We start from the raw sequence: 21170 nt of genomic DNA, 5'->3' as shown, positions 1-21170 counted from the left end.
TGATTCTTGTTGTCCACAATTTCAGCCTGTGCCCATCTTCATAAGCACGCTAAGTAGAAGTCCTAATTGTTGTGTCAGGTGGAGTTGATGCAGGATCCTCTTTTTATTTTCTAACTCAACAAAATGTGTAAATTACTTGTTTCAATCCATGACCTGATGTAAAAAAATATTCTTTGTGGGATGTATTTGGACATACACACTTTTGCATACAGCATACTGTGATTCAGGAACCTGTGCCAATTCAAGCAGGAATCAAACAGCTTGAAGAGAGGTTTGGTTACTAACACCATATGTCGACATTAGGAACAAAGAAAAATGCTTAAATCATTTTTTTCTATTTGGCAAAGGAAAAAAAAAAAACGACCTGATTTTTAAGTCAAATAAAAATATATGCTGTAGCCTTTTAGTCCAGCACTGTTCTTCCAGGGACAGTTAGTAAGACTGGTATTTTCAATTAAAAAAAAAAATTGAGTCTCTTACATGAGAAACTGAACCTGGCCTCAGTCCTCCAACTGGCTCCCTAAAGGTGGACGTCTGTGGAATTTTGGAATATGTAGGGTTCCATCCATGGAAAAGTTTGAAGGACAGGGGTACAAATGACTACCATACAGAAACAATTTCATTCACTCCCTTCATGTTTGCTGAAAGTTTACAACAAGCAAAACCTTCAAGCCAAGCACTCATCCACCCGATCTTGGATTTTTTTTTTCTTTTTAACAAATGTATAATTTAATGCACAAGTAAAACAGTTAAGTCCTAGAGTAAACTTACAGGAATCTATAAAAATAACTCCAATACAGTACCTCTTGTTCCCTTAATAGCAATGACTGACAAATTACTTGTTTCTTCATATGCCAGATCCCAGCTGCTTCTCTTTGTTTAGTACTGACTTTAAACACTGTCTTGTCTCAACAAATAAGGAGCCTCACATGGCATTATCAAATGCTATCCCCAGTGCTCTGGAAATAACACCTGCAGGCCTTTAATTCAACATTTTACAAAACTTCTATAGGGAAGTGACTTAAAACCTTTAGCTTTGGTGTTTCCCCTCTCTTATGGCCCCCTGCCCCCCCTCTTTTTTTTGTATGTACAAAGAAGCTGTACATCTGGATTACATTTACAAAAAGGGAAAGAGCATGTACGTTGTAAGGTTCTTTTAGGATAGTGACTTAAGAAAATGAAAGCCAAATGAACTCAAAGGCTGTGACTTAATAGCTATAGGTAGCAGAACACTTCACCTGGAGGTCTTACCTTTAAGTAAAGATGTGAGGTATACACTGGGCTCAATGTGCGTTCGATCCATGTCTCCTTGGGAATCTGTGTTGTAGAAAACACTCATTTTAATATCTGAGAAGTAAAGAGTTACCAAGTATGGAAACACAAGAAGGATTCTGTTCCATGAAAATCAAACTTATCCCAGATTTGCTGGACTAAAATATAAAATGAGAAACAGTCTGATCTTGAGAAATGAGGTTTACATGAAAAATTGAACAGGGAACATACCCTACAGTAGTTAGTTACTTAAATTGCTAATAAGTAGCAACATTTTCAATTTAACTGAATGTCTATCTGTACACTTCCGTATACCAGCTACATAATTCAATGCTTCTGGAACTGAACCACCAATTGCAGGAGTGGGGGAACTTGAAGATCTTGTTGACCTGAGTGTTTACTGTAAGCACAGCCACTCACAGTTTGCAATGGTCAGAGTTTTCTGCTCCTGGCCAACAGGAGCTGCAGGATGTGGCACAGGCAGAAACACTGCTTTCCACAGCTCCCAGCAGTCAGGAATGGTGATCCGTGGCCACCAAAAGCTGTGAGTGGCCATGTCTGTGGACACTCAGGCAAACGAACCACCTGGTGGCCCACCAGAGTCTAACCCTGACAAACCACCTCCAGCCCACCCATGGGACAGAGGTTCCCCAAACCTTGACTTATAATTGGACTAGGTACAAAAGCGAAGAATTAATTGTATGGTCTCATGATGTTACACTTATACAGCATAGGAAATAGCATACAACATTATAATCCCCTATGACCAATAAATGACAATAAAATAAACTAAGAGTGGTTTTCAACAGTTTCTCAAATAATTCCGTCATGCAAAAAGGTGTTATTCTCCAATGTCCAAGAAGAATATTTTTAACAAATATCACATGTAAGGAAAATACACCTGGCTGCAGAGGGGTGTGTGAAGGAAGCAAGATATATGGGGCCTAATCTTGCAGTCTTTATTCAGGAGGAAGCTCCTGCTGATTTAGATGAGAATGAAAAGTGACCACAGGACTGGGACCGAGATTATGGCAAAAGCTTTGGAATTCACCTTCAAAACATATAGATTTATCAGACATCTGTGGTAAAGTGGAGAATTTAAGGGGACTAAATGCTTACTAGTCTCCCATCCTGATTATTTCACATGGCCAGAGGGGAGGCCACAACTTCCACAGGCTTATGCTGTTAGGGGCAGGGACTACCTTTTCACTGTATGTGAACGTTTGAAATGGGCTCTAATCGTTACAGGGACCTCTAGTTCACACTGTAACACAAATAATAAAAACATCACAACTAGGCAAGTTGCTCTGCAAATGCTCACACTTCTATTTTCATAACTGAAATACTTGTGCAAAACATGGCTGCTTTTATTATAAATCCAGAAGCCCGTCAGCAAACTAGGGCCAAGGTTCTAGTGAGCCTGAGCTGAGTTATAACTGAAAAAGAGGAATTTATAGTTAAAACACTCAGTTGTTTTTCACAAACAAATTGTCTTCTGCAGGATTTGAACATGTGACCTCTGTATCTAAAAGCATGAGCTTCTGTTGGTCGAGCAAAGAACCCAGACCTCTCAGTTGAAAGGCAACTAATAAGCCTACATAAGCAGACTAGAGGGACTACAAAGAAACACTTTGTAAGCATGAGTTACAACTTATTTTGACCTAAACTTGTAAATTTCAGTCCTCACTTGGTGTAACATACTCTGTTTTCCTTTACATTTTCTTTCATATTTTGGTGTAAACTATGGTTTAAAGTCAAACAAATATTTGTAAAAGAGAAAAAAAGTTTCAGATCCCAAGTCAGAGACAGAGGCAACAGCTTATAAGCAAACAATTTCAAAGACAAAATATTTGAAAATGAGTTCTTCCTTCATTCAAACAAGTTTGAGTTCAAGGTTCAATGGTTTTCCCCAAACAGCTGATGTTCCCACCAAAGACAAAAAATGCTGAAAAGAACAACAAAGAAAAAGTAACATTCTTCAAAATCAAAAATAATATGGGATACAAGTTCTGTGGAGAGGGACAACTGAAAGCATCTCCAAATACAAACACTATTCCATCTAGAAATGAGAAAGCATTACACAAGTATTTCATTTCTGTGAACAACATCTCTATTAGTTCTTTAAACCTGGGTCCTTTAAATCTTGCTCCGTAGTGGATGAAGAGGGAATTGTACTCATTCCCTAGTAACCCATCTGCTTGGCCTCACCCAAGGGGCTGACAGAATTGTCCATGATTTATAAAGAACTTATCAAATAATCAAATCAGTGCAGTTCACCTTGAACCTTCCTCACACACAAAAGGAAACGTAATTTACGCTCTGAAGAAGTGGTTGGAAATGAATGAGGTCTCACAAACAGGGCATTTCTTCCTTTTGAGTGTTTTTTCCTTCCTGCTATTTTCCTAGGAGGCAAAAATAAGTGGGGGACCACAAAGGAATGTCCCAATGAAGCTTCACACACTAGGTACTATCTCCTCAAGGTACAATAAACAGAAAGCGGAAGAAAGAGGAAGAAAGGGGGACTTGGATCACACTTGTTAAGGGGAAAAAAACTGGCCTTGAATATCTATAAAGAACTATTATTAATATTAGTTACTTAGGATATATGAAGAATAGCAGCTGAACGTACTACTTAGGCTGCCTGATTCTACCACAGGATGCAGCTGTCAACCAGAAGAAGTGTAGCCAACTGGATAGTGACAGTCTGGATCCACCACAGACAACTCTGATAAAGAGCCTGTGGCAGCGTATTAAGAATCAGAAAGGTGTTAGTCAAGAAATGGAAAAAATTTGCTTTAATGAATTTTGAGGAATAAGTAATTTTTTTTTAATTCAGGAAAAATAATTTTTAATACATATTTCCTGTGCCTGGATCTTTTTCTCATTTTCTGCAAAGTTTGACCGTTTGGTTAAGAGGAAACTGGTATTTAATCACGTTATAAAAATATATATTATGCTTAATTCCAATGGTTATTTCTGACATGTTTTGGGGTCTTACGCACACATTTAATGTCAGAATTTAGAAACAAAAGTAGCAAGTATTCACGTATCCAGTTTATTGGTAGTGGTAATTACTACTAAATATCAGTATTTTAAAAATTGGTCAGCACACCCGTTTATGCAAACATGCACACATGCTACAACAAGGATGAGCAAAGTGGAGGGGCGGGCCCCCTCAGGAGGGCGTTAAATTTTGTAAGGGGGCGGGCAGCACAGCAAGATCAGATGCTGAGTCCCAGGCTCATCTATCTCATTAAAAATGTTGAAATGTTACAGTTTTTATGTAAGTGTAAAAACAACAAGAAATCCTATGGTAGACTGAGATATCATGGAGCACAAGTTTTTGTGGGCAAAGACCTGCTTTGTCAGATACATCAATATAAATGCATTCACATTTATATACTGATTGATCAAGTTTTTACATTCTACAGACATTTTCTCTTATACATGTCAAAAGTTTATTTTTATATGAACAGAACCAAAATTTCCATCAGTTTGGATTACATTAGACAGGTTGTGGGACTCTACTAAGTTCACGGATGAAAAGTGAGGCCTAACGTAAAAAGTTTGCTCACCCCTGCACTACAACACAGCATAGTACTGTGACCAGAGGGGCTTACTGCCATTAGGTACCAACCGCAATAATACTCTCTAGAGGTGTCTTTACATCCTGCCACAATGCCAGAGAAATAGAGCACTGGCAGTTTAATAGTGAAGTAGCAGGTAGACTCCCACAAACATAGTTTAAGCTTCAGCGGTCGCTTATTTTTTGGTTTTTGTTTCTAATTTCTGAGACTATCAGGAGAATAATTAAAAGTGAACTGACAAACCAAAAGTGTGTTTCAAATGCATTCAGACACTTGCCATTCTCATTTAACAAAAACTGGTACCAATGAAGTGTCTGAAGAAATAAAGGAATTCTCTCAATACAAGGAACATATTGCAGTGGGTTAATGTGTTGTCCTTTGCCCTTTAAGAACTTTTCTTCAATCTAGCCGGGCTTGCAGAGGGAAAATTACCTGTAGTTTGGTGGCTGCTGTCCATATTACTAAGCCACCACACAATTCAACATGACTAACAGTGCTTACAAAACAGGTTCAGTGTGTTGTACATCAAGACTGAGCATATATTTGTAGAACCCCATGGGAAGCATGCACTCTTCTGCTTACAAAATGTGTCATGCGTCATCAGTGCCTTTTAAACAAAGAAGAGGAGCCGCTACTCAGCTGGCTTCCTGGGAACTGCCACCCTCTGAAGCCAATCCCGCAGCTGGGACTGCTGAGGTGCTGGTACTCAGTACCATTAAGTACCACACAAAAAAAAGCACTGCATGCCATACAGCGCTATCAATCCCTACCTTTATTAGGACTCAACATTTCCCCTTGAATTTAAGAGGGCAAGATTCAGGAAGAAAGTGTAGTTGAGAACGAGCCAACCTCTTAATAGTATTTGAAGTCAATGGGTGAAACCATTGTCTCACTGAAGTCAATGGCAAAACTTTCACAGACTTAAATGGGGCCAGGATTTCACCATTTTTCTGAAGTTTGGGGTTTTTAATGCACGGCGTTACCTTAATTAAAATGGCAAAATAAATTTTAAAATATTTTCTTTTACTGGATAATTTTTCAGTTGGCAGATGCTAAATGTTCTCTCTTCAGAACCACTTACACAGAAATGCACTAATGCTTCAAAGTTGTTGGTGGATAATGTTCCAATAAAAGTATTACAATACTGGTATCAAGAAGTTTATTCCTTAAACTTGTAAACAATACACAAACTGAACTATTTCACACTGAGTTTACAAAATCTGAACAGGTGTCTCAAAGGAAAGGAGTTGAGGATTTTCCAGACAAAGAGATGACACAATCCTTTCACCATATAAATTCTCTCCCATACATACGTAAATATAGGGGAAAGAACTGATTCCAGAAGTTTTCAAACCGTGGGCATTCATGCATGTGTGTGAATACGAGAAAATGAATTTATTTAAGGCAATGAACTGGGATTCAGAAGATGTGAGTTTCTGACTCTGACCAAGATTCACTGCGTGGCCACGGACAAGTTAACTAATCTCTGCATTCCTCTGTTCTGAATCTATAAGACAAAAGATAATACTATTCCCTTTTTCTTACCCTCTGCCTTGCTCATTTAGACTGTAAACTCTTTGGGGTGGGGACAGCCGCTTACAGCGTGTTTGTGCAGCACTTAGCACAGTAAGGCCCTCATAGCGCTTGGAGCCTCTCAGGGTTTCTGTAATACTAATAGTTTTATTGCACAAATCGCAGTACAAGGGGTCTGATCCTTTCCTCTTTTTTTAAACAAACAAGGTGAATATGCTACTGCAGAATTCAATATTCTATACTATTCTGCTGTTTTAGATGACAATTTTTTTTAAAATAAAAGTGAGGTAGATTCAGCACTACCTACAGTTGAAGACATTCACATGGCCTGTGGTTATCGAATGGAAAAAAAAAAAAAAGCCCCATCTCATCAGGAAATCTACTCTAAATCTAATAAGAAAAATTCTAGTTAAGAAGCATTTGCTTGTTTCACTTCCACTAATCAGTCTTTAATGTAAGGTATATCACAGCAAATTAATTTAAACAAAGTTAGAAGAGGACAGCTATGCTACCACTAAACATTACTAATTTCATGCACATTAGTTTTTGGAAAGAACACTCGGTGATCTCTCAGGTACAGGAAGCTTTACAAAGCAAAAACTAGACCAGGGCAAAAACTAAAGAAAAACTTTAAAGCATTTTTGTTGAATGCAGAATTCAGCAAAAATGTATTCTGCTCACCGTACACACGACACCAATGGGAATAAGAGCCAGTTCAAGTTCTAAGTTACCATTACTTGGGTAATAGTTTCAAGCTGCAAGACACAGCTGTATAGGCCCAGCCAGACAGGCTATCACAGCAATGCTTTGATAGCATGAGGCCCTTAAGTGTCAGGATATAGAAAAGGCAGCAGTTGTTGGCTGTGAAAACAGTCTGATACAAACCAGATGGGGACTTACTTGCCGGGCAACACAAAGGAAAACAATTGGCTCATTCAACAAAGTCAGGCCACTGCCCCAGAGAATTAACAGAAGACAATAACCATCAACCAGAGTTGATACAAACGAGAAACAGTCATGTGGTTATGGCTTAAGGAATTGTTTCTCCTCAGACTAAACATAAAGTTTTGATTTCTAATTCATATATTCATTAATTTCAGTCTAGTGTAGAGGCCCCTCTTCCTCCAAAGTCTTCCGTAAAATTCATTTATACAACTTCTGCTTTCCAACACCTACTTAAACCAGAAAAAGTTATGTGACAATGAAGAAATATATTATTTTAATGTTTCCTGAAGAATGTTAAGACCAGACTGTTTTGCAAATTTCAGAAAACCATGGCAGAGCCACAAGAACTGGGCCTGAAATATATTAGTGGGACAATCTTAAATACTTTGTTTAAAACAGGGACAAAAATTACTCATCACATGCTTGGTAACTGCATACTCTCATATCAAAATACTTCCTAATTTTGTGCAGATTATCATGACTTTATCTAAAGAGAACCCAGACTGCTTATGGTATGTAACAGTCATATCTATTATCAAAAGTTAGTTTTGGAATAATTTATACTTCTAAAATAAAAATAAAACTAGCTATTTTATAGGTCATAACACACAAAACTTCATTTTTAGCAACAAGCTTACAAAAAGATTATAGTCCAAAATCTTAATTGGTAGTGCACATTTATTACAGGAAATATAAAAGTGACATATGCAATGGAATTCTGATTACAAATGACTTATTGAGAATGCACAATAAGTCAGACCAGTAAGGGCCTCCTACAAAAACTAGACTCAGATTAAAAAGTGCCCCACAAGTTTGCCCTACTGCATATTTTAAAGTCTCGACCCTGAAGGCTCTGCACAGCAACTATACTTTGAATCCAAAATAATATGCACTTATGCTATATCTACACTACGCAAAATAAGTTGACCACAGATATGCAATTCTAGCTACAGCAGCTGAGTAGCTAAAAAATTGATGTATCTATGCTTGCCTAACTGGGCCATCCCTTACTGTGAGGAGCACAGGGGTTGACTATGACCTGAGAGGTGGATTTCATGTGTCCCTACCAGATGTGCAAAATCAAACCCCCCAAAGATTGACCCTGAGTGGGTCAATCTTCCAGGATAGTGTAGACGTAGCCTTAGGAACAAATCAATGTTGCTGCTTAGTCTACCTTAGGGATTGTGAGAGATGAGAAGTCGACTGTGCTGTGTGAGTGTGCTTCCATTCCACACAGACTGTTCCAAAAAATTGGCCAGTTTTAAAAGCTGAATTTATAGTCTCAGAATGCCATAGCTGGGTGGGTTGAGGCTCAGTGCATTTTTCACAAGAAATTTAACAAAGGAAAACAGAATCCCAACACAGAAGCTTCACGGTCTATTGAGTTAATGAAGGATGCAATAATAGTGAATGATCTTGCTGATTCATTCCCATTTTTAACTGTTTGTTAGTTTGCAATTGTGGTTCTACTTTGCAAATAAGTAACTAAAAATGGCACCTTCTGAATATGATTTTCACCCTCTGCACATCACACTTCTATCCATTCATTTGAGTAACAAAAGTAACTTTGTACTCCTACTAGTACTACAGCGCCAACACCACAAAGGAATAATGAGCTGGTTCCATTCTGGCTCACACAGCTTATCAGCACATTAGTTAACTAATTTCCAAAAGAAGGGCCAAATTCTACAAACCCACATGAAGAAGTGGAGCTGCCACAGGTGTAGCAGAGAGCAAAATCTGGCTTGTAGAACCACTATTATTTCACTCTCAGCTCCTGGGATGAGCCTGCAGATGCGCCAGTCAGAACACGTGTGTGTAAGCTCAACAACTTTGATACAGGTCCCTTCAGAGCATCATTTCTACTAAGCCACCCATCTTAAGAGACGAGCATCTCAGATCTTTTCTGTCTCCCATCATTATGCTTAAGTGAGCAAGAAAAAGGAACTGAGAATTCCTCAAAACCCATGCAATATTGCACTCGCAGATCCATGGGCTGCAAGGCACTGGCTCCAAAGAAGTGTCTCTAGACGCTCTTGGTGTGGAAATCACCTCTGGCAAGGACAGCACCTTCAGGCACAGTTGGTGAAGAAGGTGGCACAGACCCTCTGGTGTTAAAGGCCCCCATTTCACAGGAAGCTCCTTGTATGTACTTGATCCCTAGGGCTGCATCTACACTTGCATTTGTTGTTTGAAAGAGGTATGCAAATGAGGGAAATGGAAAATGCAAATGAGGTGCCGCTTTACATATTTGGCACCTGATTTGCATACTCTTCTTTCAAAAGAAGAAAAGCAGTCTTGGCACGCAGTACTCTGTAACGCCACTCTTCAAAGTAAGCCCCATCTTTGAAAGATCCCTTCCTCCCTTTTTTTCTGTCATCCAGCAACATCTGTAATTCCGCAGGATTTTAGTTAGCCAGAAGATGACCACTTATCTTGGGTGTGGCCAAGTTTCCCGTGGCTGTAACCAAACTTTATGGGATCACCAGTCTTGGCACGCAGTACTCTGTAACGCCATTTAGCTGTAATTTACCACTAAATGTCTTCTAAGAGTCTAGTAAGGAGAGGAAGTGTTGGTAATGCTGCTAGACAACACTGACCTTCCATGGTCCAGCAAATTCTCTCGCTCAGCATCAGTCATGTCCTGAGGGTGCAGGACTAGAGACGTTCAACCTGAACCAAGATTTTTATTTAAACATAACAGGCCGTGGCCACCCTGAGTTAGAAACAGGAACTGCATGACATATGCAGCCCTTACAGGCTATGTCTACACTAGCCAAAAACTTCGAAATGGCCACGCAAATGGCCATTTCAAAGTTTACTAATGAAGTGCTGAAATACATATTCAGCACTTCATTAGCATGCAGGCGGCCGTGGCGCTTTGAAATTGACGCAGCTCACCGCTGCACGGCTCGTCCCGATGGGGCTCCTTTTCGAAAGGACCCTGCCTGGTTCGAAGTCCCCTTATTCCCATCTGCTCATAAGAAAAAGGGGACTTCGAAGTAGGCAGGGTCCTTTCGAAAAGGAGACAGACCAGAACAGAACAGACATAGTCTGGCTATGGTCTGAAGAAGTGGGTCTGTCCCACGAAAGCTTACCCAATAAACTATTTTGCTAGTCTTTAAAGTGCTACTTGACTGCTTTTTGTTTTGATAGTGTATAGACTAGCACGGCTTCCTCTCTGTTACTATTTTGTACTTAGTCCACAAGATTTGCCTGACGTCAAAGAATAAAAACTGATAGGATGTCAAAGCCATGCCATGCACACAGGTGAACCAAAGCCTCTCCCTAGCTGAAGTATGAAAACACCGCATTTTACAGAGCAGGAAAGCTATTTTGTAACATCTCAGTAGCTATCTGGCCTGTTCAGAACTATGCAGATTTGCTGCTGCTTTAGAGCAACACACCATAATTAAAGATTAAAAAACAAAAACAGAAAATGCCCTAAATGACAATAGAGATACAAAGGCTCTAAATCTATTAGCTTTTCCATACAAATTAATTATTTTCTTCTCAATGCCAGAATTCATAAGTAACAAAACATAGTAGTGGACACTTAAAAGAACATTTTTTACTTGTTAACCAGTATAACAAAAGACAGTTCAACCCATTGTGCACTTGAGATAGTTGTTCTTTTATCATTCTTTCAAAATTCTTTTTACTGAAGAGAAAAAATGCATAACCAGTTTTTACACTCACATAAGTGATCAGACACTGCTACAAAATTTAATCCTATTTGTACATCAGGAAATGAGCCACTTGCTTGCTTTGGTCTTTAGCTATCACTTCTTGTAATATTTTTAGAGAGATGACAGAACTGGCAGACCATTTTATTGACAACACCATGAATTGCCAGCCAACAGAGCTGCCGTCTGAATTACAGTTACCTTGACTTGAAAGATATCCCAGATAATGTTCAATTTATATTGTTACCTTACATGAAAGTTTACCAGGAGTAAAGAGTGTTTCAGAAATGTGACAAATGGAAGACGGGAAGACCTGTCAGTGTTTTTGTGTACTGGCTAGTCTTTCTAACAATGTGTTGCAATGGTCTGCTGCAGTCGACATTCAAATGTCAAATCTGCCTCAAAAACCTAAGCTCTACACACAGCATGAAATGGGAATGCTGGCTAATCTCAGGGAAGTGAGGCCAAAAAAAAAACCCACCATAGATAAAGCACCAACTGCAGTGTATGGCACAGCAAGAATATCCTTAACCATTTTATAATAGAGTACCCTGAGCACAGTTATGTTCAAATATGTCTGTGAACCCAATCATTCAAATACATATCCTGATTTGAAAAATTAAACTAGCCAAATGTATCATAGCTGTGTACCAACCCCTACCAGTGCAGGGATGTCACAAGGAAGTTTATTTACAAAGCCAATTATGTTTAATGGGTTTAGATGGCGTTCTTTATAATTCATAATTCCCCCAATGTAAAAACATATATTGTAAGTTTTACCTGCAAAGACAGCCAGAAGCCTGCAGCTGCCTTACCATCCAGGTTATCCTACTTCTCCCCACACACCTGGTCACCTCACTTCTCTCCGACCCGCTCCCCCAACATATCTCACAGCCAGCTTGGCTCCTTTAAAGTTCTCAGTTTGATTTGGGAGCCACGGGACAGCAGAGACACTGCAGAGGAAAGCAGTAGTTCATTTTACTGCCAGGTACTGGAGTTTCTCTAGACGCTGAGGTATAAAGCAGAAACTGTGCTTTCCCCAATAACCCAGAACAATTAACACAAGCAAAATGGCAAAAATACAGTTTCTCTCTGACCGTTTTCTCTTATAACACTACCATGAACCGTCTCTTCACAGCTGAAGGTTTGCAAGCGCTCGAGGGCTACCCATGGGCCTGTATGCACGCACAATACATGCACACAATATACACACTGGAGTCTCTGGTTACTATTCCAATATAAATGTTTGCTATTAAATAATAATCATCCCTAAAACTTGGTTTTAAAATAATTTAAAGTACTCTCATAGCAATAAGTCAAGTGAGGACATTCGCGCTGTAGAACAGCAATGCACGTCTTATTTGGACAACTGTGTGCCACACAACTCATCCGCAGCATGTGCCAAGACCCTATTAATATGCACCTTCTTGTACCTAACTGGGTGTACCAATCAAACGTCTCAATTTACTTTTCATTCTGTTGTTTGATAACTCAAAGGAAGAGAGACATGGGCAAATGAGAATCCAGCCGTTTTGAGTCTAATGCCCTGACGCTATAAGGGTGTTTGTAAAATTGAGGTAAAGGCCAGAATGGTGTAAAGAAGCCTCAGTATAAATGAGAATTAAGCCCCAAAAGGGACCATTATGATCCCCTAGCCTGACCTTTTGCATAACATAGACCCACACAAGTTAAGGACTGCTTTATTATATTTGATGTTGTCAAATCTCTCTTACAAAGTCATAAACACAGAGCAGAAAGTATACTGTGAGAAAGTTCTTTTCAGTTACTTTTCTCTGCAGAGAACATCTCTCAGGCTGATGAAAGCAATAAGCACCCAGGGAGTCTGTCCTTTAAGTGGTTTGCCCACGCCCATTAATGTTTTGTCCCCCCCATTTATGTAAGTGCTGTATGCATGAGAGAGGAAAGCAGGTCAACCGCTCCAGATTGCTACCATCTGCTTTTATTCAGAATTACTCAGGATCAGTGCCAGTGGGATCAGTGCCCACTTAGGGCTTTTTCTTGTGTTTTTCCCTTCACTTTACAATGAAGGCAAAAGCAATTACGGTAAGTTCCCAAAAGTGCATACAAGTCACAACACCACCACAAAGCTGGTTCAGTCAGATCCTTGACTATTTAAGAATCCCTCATACACTGTTATAAATATGATTTTGGCAGACACATTTTGGATGGAATGGAAAGGAGAGATATCAGTATCCTGAAGAACAAAGAATTTATCTTGCATTCACTATGGGGAGAAGGGGCTGCAGGATCAAGTCACACTTGTACTGCACAAGTGTCTTATGGATCACCCAACATTTATTCAGAGTACAAAGAGCTCAAAAGTTCTGCAGGCAGAGCACTATTTGAGGTACTAAACTCGCAAATAAGTAGGAGAGGAGGTCCAAAAAGAAGGAGAATAAATTGCTATCTGGACCACAACTCCTCTCATGGTGAAGAGGAGACAGGGGAAGGAGAAGATAATAGTTATCACTTAACAAAGTAGAAACTAAGTCCCTTATAAACAGTTCCCCCCAAAATAAATGAAAATTCTCTTATGAGTATGGATGTCAACCTTTTCTGTATATTTGGAACTAACTCCAAACAGTTCAGGATGGTTACCAAGGATGGGGATTTGCTTGCTCTGTTGCCTCATGTGCACAGCGCATGGTAGGACAAGGAGTGCCAGAAGGAGCATTAATAATGCTTTGTTCTTATCAAGAACCGTCCAACTAGATATATCAAAGCACATAAGTGCAGCGAGAAGTAGAAAAGTATTCACTTAATTAGAATCCTGCTTACAAGTTCTGTGATCCATGCACATTTACGGACATAAGCTATAACAAAAGCAGAAGCCTGTCCAAAATAAGTGTTTTCATATTGCAGCTGTGCATACTTTAGCCATCCTATTAATCTGTTCGTATGGGAGTGTCTTTTTTGGATACACAGAGCTTAAGAAAAAATACCAGAAAATCAGACTGAGGCAGAGAAGTCTCCAAGTACATGAAATAAAACGGGCTGTTGTGAGACCTCTCTAATCCTTATGAAACATGGTAAATAAGACATCGACCAAAGGGGCCTGGAAATGTGCTGACCTGAAGTTACTGTACATGGAAAACCTGACATAAGGGGGTAAAAACAAAAGAGATACATGCACAATCCCATAATGTTTGAAAATACCTTCCAGGAAGTCTGGGGAAGGGTAGTGGAGGTTACTACCGGCATCAGTGATCTATTTGTCCCACCTCCCCTAACAAAGGTTTGCAGAATGCCAGGTACGATCCATAAGTCATCGCAATATTTTAACAAAAGGTCTTTTCAATACCATTGTGTTGTAATTCATGATGCAAAATATTGCAATGTTACAAAAGCTCTGTATCCCACCCCTTTAAAGACACTTCCAGCTTGTCTTGAAGCAGGGTAAACACTGAATGTTGTGCTAACGCATGAGTTAACGTAAGAAGTGGGCACTCACTAGTCCTGGGAACACCAAAACTGTTTTAAAGCATCTATTTTTAGCAAAAAGTAAATCACCCTGAGCTGACAGTTCTTTATGCTTGTTTTCCCAGCACAGAGAATTTCTGGAAAGTTTGGCTAATTCTCTGGCTGACTTGGACCTATTAGAATGTGGGGGTAAGCGAACACACAGATGCATGTTCTACTGCTCATGTTTTTCTGATGCTTCCTTGGCATTTGAATAAGTGGGTCTTTAAAAAAAATGTAACATTGGATGACTTGGAAATTATTTTTCAAATACTCAGATTTTCTAAAACACCACAATTATCACACCGGGGGTCACACAAGGATGATTTGTCCACATGGAAGTAAGTAGTAGGACTACTAGGAGAGGAACCCAAATGACCTGACATGCTCCTTGTCATCACTGGCAGTGCCTGTTGCTTCATCTCCTGTGGGAGCAGGGTAGGTGATAACAGCGGGTGGGAGGATCTTTTCCAAGCGGGGGTCCCGCTGGGAATAGGAACAGGGACTGCAGTCATTGCTGCTCTTCCCTTCCTTCCCAATTCCTAACAGCAGAATACAGATCAGTTATTCCCCATTCAAAATAATCCGAGAGGGAGTACAAGTTTCTCTCATGCCTGAAAAGTAAGCCAAGCAAGTGAATGGAATAAAGCAATGATAATCCCATGCTATGACTGACATTTTAAATGTACAAAGTCAGGAAATTCAAAGTTATTGTTCCCAAACCAACTGTAATTCAACTACACGGGAACTTTAATGCTTCACCACCACCTAGTGTTAAACAAATGAGTACCGATGGGTAAAGGGGCAGAGCTGTATCATATTTGCTTTGGGAATCAGCTTTGCATTTCCTGACCTATGTACATTTAAAATCTCTACCATACTATGTGATTTGTGACGGACTTCACAAGTTGGAGAAATATGAGCTGAATATTGCTGATAAGTATCTTAATATCACTGTGATGGGCACAGTATAAGAACTTAAATAGAACAGAGTGGAGTAGGGATAACAAGAAAAAAGTTCTATTGGAAATAAATCTGGATACTAACTGCCTTAATTATAGCTACGCAACTTCATAACTTCCACTTCTAGAGTTGTGTCTCAGCAAACAGTCACCAAAGAACAAGAAACAGAATGTGACGTGAGATACTGAACTATTCCGACAGCCCATGTTCCCAGGAAGAAAGAAGAATGTTTAGTCTTCTAACAGCATGAAAGAACAGCCCCATTCCACTTCACTGACCAGTCTTTTTCAGGTCAAGTATGGATACCTTTACGGAAAATCTTTCAGTGAAATCTAGCCCAAAAAGGAAGGTTCAGGATACTAAAAGAAAATCTAACCATTCAGAGAAATAGAGGTGCATAAATTGACCAAAGCAGCTCCAAATCGAAGGCGGGGGGCATAGGGGGAAATAATTCTAGTTTTTAGCTTAATCTTCCTTGCTATTAATTTATGGTAGGGATTTGCCACATACCACAATCATTCATTAATTTCTGGGCAATTAATTTCATGGCTAGTAAAGAGAGGATAGTAAAGTATCAAAACTATGTTATATTCATTATAGACAGTATGGAAATAAATGTGAAATACTCTGAAATTCAAGCTTGACAAAAGAAAGATCTCATACTCATTGTGGAATAGGGGCCCTCAAAGCAATGGACTACCATGAGGACTCCCTGTCCTCCCATTCACCACTGCATAGGTGATCTATTCTCAGTTACAACTGCAGAACATTGATGTGTCAATCACAGAAACTATAAACTTTCTCAACATTATTTTTCCTCGTATTTATATCTATGAATATAAGTTCTTAGATGACAATAGGGAGGAGGGGGATTTACAACTATATGAAAAGTCCTCCACCCACCACCACTAAGTGCTTTGTGGGCTACATTTTGAGAACTTCTGCTATGGACAATATTTAAAATGTTGATGCATCTAGCACTTGTCCTTTGGCTATAAGCGATGAAGACTAAAAGATTTACAACCAAGAACGGCACCTGCTCCTGGATTTAATTCAATTGAAGAATTCCAAGTTCTGTTAAAGAGAGTCTGAAAAATGTTTGTATTCTAGAAGTAATTGTTGTGGCTTATCAACCAACATATTAAATTTATGGAAACATCTGTAGATAATGACTGAAAGATTACCAGAGATCTTTACGAAGCGTTTATATTTTTTCAACCACTGACTCCAGGATGTCCAGAGAACATACATATCTCAAATTAATGATATATTCTAGTTTTATTTTCAGCTGTAACGTCCAGGAGGCATTGTTCTTTCAGACCTCACTTTGTAGCTTTGTAATAGCCCTAACTGAAATTCAACTTTCCTTAGAAGACATTTGTCAACTTTTACACAGTTTCTTTAGCTAAAGAGAACATGTTTCATGTGGCCTGCAAAAGATTCTTGAACAACAAAAGAAGACTCTGTCAGAAATACATTACAAAATTTCAAAGAAGAATAAAATCTCTCGTCTATTAAATAAAATAGAATTTTTTTCATAAGCAAATTTAAGTCCCAACTATTTTCTTTCTTCTCCCTAGACAACCTCAGCCACGTCAGGGTTATGTTTTTCCTGAGTTTTGCTAAAAACTCACTGACTCTTCCTAAGAGGTATACAAAAATAACTCTGCAACTGCATGTTTCTACATGTTTATGCAAATAAATAAGTAAATAAAAATAAAAATAAATCATTGTTCCTCCTAATTCTGGCAAAGGCATTCACTTAACATTCACATTTAATAAGCAGGATGTGTTCGCCTATAAAGTAACAGCTGTGCTTAGTTTTAAAATGCTGCATTTATTTTAAGCCATATATGTTTATAGCTTCCCAACTCTCCATTTCCCCTTTCCAAAGATTTGTGCCAATTTGGATTCTTCATACTTAATTTCTCCACTGAATTCGATGGTTCAGTACCATAAAGCTGATCTAGACACAGCTCCCGCTTTAAGCGGACAAATATTTTAAGTCTGTAATCACTTTTGACTTTTATTGGATTACTAAATATACATATGCAGAATAATATTTAAATAAGGTCACGGCATAATTAACTTTTTATTCTTCTTAAAGAAAACTGACTTCTGCCATCTTGTGGTCAAATACGCACATAGGCATACACATATAATTGATGTGGGGACATGTCCTTTGTTCTGTCCAGGTAGGCTACCTTTAGACTACACAGATCTTTCGAAAGAAGCCCTTCTGGAAGATCTCTTCCAAAAGAGCTTCTTTCAAAGAGTGCATCCACATACCAAAAAGCAGATAAAAAGAGTGATCTGCTCTTTTGAAAGAACGTCCACACAGCCCCTGTTATTTTGAAAGAATGGTCCAGGGATTGAAAAATCAGGTCCCATGAGGACTGCTCTTTTGAAAAAAAGGGTCTAGCAGAGCGTCTACTTGCATTTTCTTGCAAAAGGGGGCGCTCTTCCTGAAACATGAAAGAAAGAGAGATTTGCTGCACTCTTTTGATTTACTTTCACAAGAATGCTTTGTGTGTGTACACACTGCTGGATCTTTCAAAAGAGCCCCCTTCTTTCAAAAAATCTTTCAAAAGAACTTGCTAGTCTAGACACAGCCCTATGGTTTAAAAAAAAAAAAAAAAACAGATTTCAAAAAGCAAAATATTTTATTTTGAAATTTAAAAGTGAAAAATTAGGACTTAACATAGTATTTCTTGTTTCCAGGCTTCATTCAACTTCCTGCGGGAAAACAAGGGTGAAGGGGGTTACTATGTTAATATTTGGAGCAGAAGCCAAAATGCAAAATAAAATACGAGCGAGTGAGGGCGAGAGTGTGTGTGTGTGTTAACAGACACATCCCTTCTTTCTGCTCTCTCACCTAAGGGCTTACTTGAAGAGACTCCTACTAATACAGCAAGAGAATCAATGGGCCTGTTGTCTGATTTGAGAGTACAGGGAACCAAGGACTGTGTTTGCAATTAGGGGCTTGGAGAAAAAAGGATTTTACACAACTCCAGTCATGCATTTATATGCGCTAATCCATAACGTATTGAAAAATTCACCTTCTGAAAGTTTCACCCTGAGACTTCCATAAGATCCTGGTCAAAATGTGATTTTTTTTTTTTTTAAAGGGTGAGCAAAATCCTCAAGACTTTCTGTGATTATTTGGGAAAATATATGCTATTTATACCCTGCTTCCCTAGATTCAAAACGGCTTTTAGTCCTTTAGCTTTACTGCATTTTTAAATGGAAAGGACTAAAAAGTTCCTATTTCAGCTACTTTAAAATAGTCTGTGTGCTCAAACCCCCAATGCATACTTTGCTAACTGTGCACTTATGACAGAATGTTCATATACACCGCACATTTCTGAAAATTACACTCAACTTTAATGAGCTTTCCTATCCTACATAAACTGTAATATTTTAGACCATAACTATTAGTGCACTGTTATGGATTTAGCTACTAAGTTCTGTGTGTTTGATGAGGTTAATTGTAGGCACATAGCTCTTCAACCAGGATGATTTAGAGATGCAGTTTCAAAGTAGGCACCTACAGCAATGTTAACTTTGGACATATTACACATAAGATTATTTTCATTTACTGTTCTGATGATGATGATGATGATGACTGCTAAATGTCTTAATCAACATTGCTATAGAAAAGAATCTAAAAAAGAAAACAACATTAATGCCAAATTTAACTGTGAACCCTTAAAGACTGCAAGCACAAGTGTTTACACTTCATTTTTGGTTTTGACTTATTTTTATGTCTAATCCAATAATAAAAACACATTTATTATTTGTCTCAGTAAAAATTTAGCAATAAGCTGCCAAGGTAGCTAAATATCAGCTTGAAATGGAGTACAGTAGAGTCTCAACATTCACCACTTTAACATTCGTGAATTCAATTATTCGTGAGCATGGGGGTTGCCTGACCTGCCACGGTAGTGGTGGCTGGAGCCGAGGGCTCCCTTCCCTCCCTGTTAACATGGGGGCTGCCTAAATGCTGCAGCTGTGGCAGAGGCAGCAGCTGAGGGCTCCCTTCTCTGCCTGTTGACGTGGGAAGAAGAGAGCCCTCAACTCCAGCTGCTGCCGTGGTGTGCGGACAATCCCCTTGTCAAGGGAGAGGGCAGGGAGCACTCAGCGGCCGCTGCCATGGCAGTGCAGGCAATCCCCGTCAAGTTCCCTGTCTCCATAAGGGACTAAAATGCCATTTGCAAAATTCAAGATTCGCAAGAGTTCTCAACACCAAAATATCTTATGTCCAAAATACGTGCAACATAATACTTCTAGCAATCCGAATCAAAATGATCTCTTATAAAGCACATTTATCCAGAGATGTTATAACACTGTTTATTGGGAAAGAATCATTCTATATTATCGGCTAGCTTGAACCCTCTCTCAGAACAAGCATAATTGGTATTGCTCTTTTCATCGCCCCCGACCTTAACTTTGCATCATCCTCTCTTGAGAAACAGCATATGCTCTGTTGCTATAATATGAACATTTTGGTGCAGACTGAAACTAGTACAGTTCAGTAAATTAAAACTATTTGCATACTGTAAACCTATTGGCTAATAAATTTTAAACAAAGAAATAAATATTTGATCCCCAGAGCTCTGATTGTTTATCAATAAAAGTAAGTAAGTGATTTCAACAATACTTTGCTCCTCCAAATTGGAGCAGTACTGTCTATGCACAGACTTACATATAGACACTGGGACTCTGCACACAGTTGTGATAAAAATAGTTATCAAATACAGAAATTTATGGTAAAAATGTACAATGAGCAAAACAGAGTGGTAGGTTTCTGTGACTGCATTTTAATATTAGAATAAATGCTTAAAGATATAGATTTACCTTGCTGCTGTGCTACTTCAGATTTATTTCTCACACGAATGACTCGGGATCGTACTGGTTTGACTTGCACAACCTTTGGGCTCTGCTTCTGTGTATCAACCAGTTTAGAATTGTTATTTTTATTAAACATAACGTCAGAACAAATGCAGTTTTAAGACATTTACCTAGCACTAAGAATTGCTAAGGGAATTCATAAGTTCTTGCTCTGTTTCAATTTTAGAAGAGTTCAACCCTAAATTTTCTTTTGTAGCCTTTTATTTTCTTTGACAGCATGGCAAGCTGTTCTCTGATACAATGACCAGGAGCCATCTACAGCTGAAGACAAAGGGGTCCTCAATTTTTAATTAAAGGATGTGACAGGAACAACTTTTAATGTAGAGATATACCTATCTCATAGAACTGGATGGGACCTTCAAAGGTCATGGAGTCCAGCCCACTGCACTCACAGAAGGACCCAACACCCTCCCTGACAGATTTTTTCGTTTGCCTAAGATCCCTAAATGGCCCCTCAAGGATTGAGCTCACAACCCTGGGTTTAGTAGGCTAAATGCTCAAAACACTGAGCTATCCTTCCTCCCTAAAGTTTAAACTCAGGATCCATAGTTTACAAGGCCAATGGTCTAGCCACTGAGCTACTCCATCTCCCCCTTGTCTTGCCTTGTTATTACTCTGCATCCAAGAATTTCCTCTTTCTCCTGTTTACAGGAATTGAAGTGTCTTGGAAAAATTAAAAAAAAACATTCAGCTGCTTCCACTAAGTTGGAAATCATGTACAAGTGAACAAGTCTTTAAGGCAACTTCCAAGTTGCATCTCTGTCATAACGCTTACAACAAATTAGTTACTGGC

General features: G+C 38.9%; 1 protein-coding gene across 1 annotated transcript in view; it reads right to left on the bottom strand.

The window, feature by feature from the left end:
* Window positions 1-21170, bottom strand: part of KIAA0586 (KIAA0586 ortholog) — a 103624-nt gene that overhangs the window by 13661 nt on the left and 68793 nt on the right. Inside the window, exons 31-32 of the mRNA XM_074996289.1 lie at window positions 20324-20411; window positions 1252-1317 (exon numbers count right to left, since the gene is read on the bottom strand). Of these exons, the coding sequence (XP_074852390.1) occupies window positions 1252-1317; window positions 20324-20411 (154 nt within the window). The remainder of the gene's footprint in view (window positions 1-1251; window positions 1318-20323; window positions 20412-21170) is intronic.

This window comes from Carettochelys insculpta, chromosome 6 (genome assembly GCF_033958435.1).
Source record: "Carettochelys insculpta isolate YL-2023 chromosome 6, ASM3395843v1, whole genome shotgun sequence".
Classification (NCBI taxonomy): Eukaryota; Metazoa; Chordata; order Testudines; family Carettochelyidae; genus Carettochelys; species Carettochelys insculpta.
This window is presented reverse-complemented; position numbering and strand designations above follow the sequence as displayed.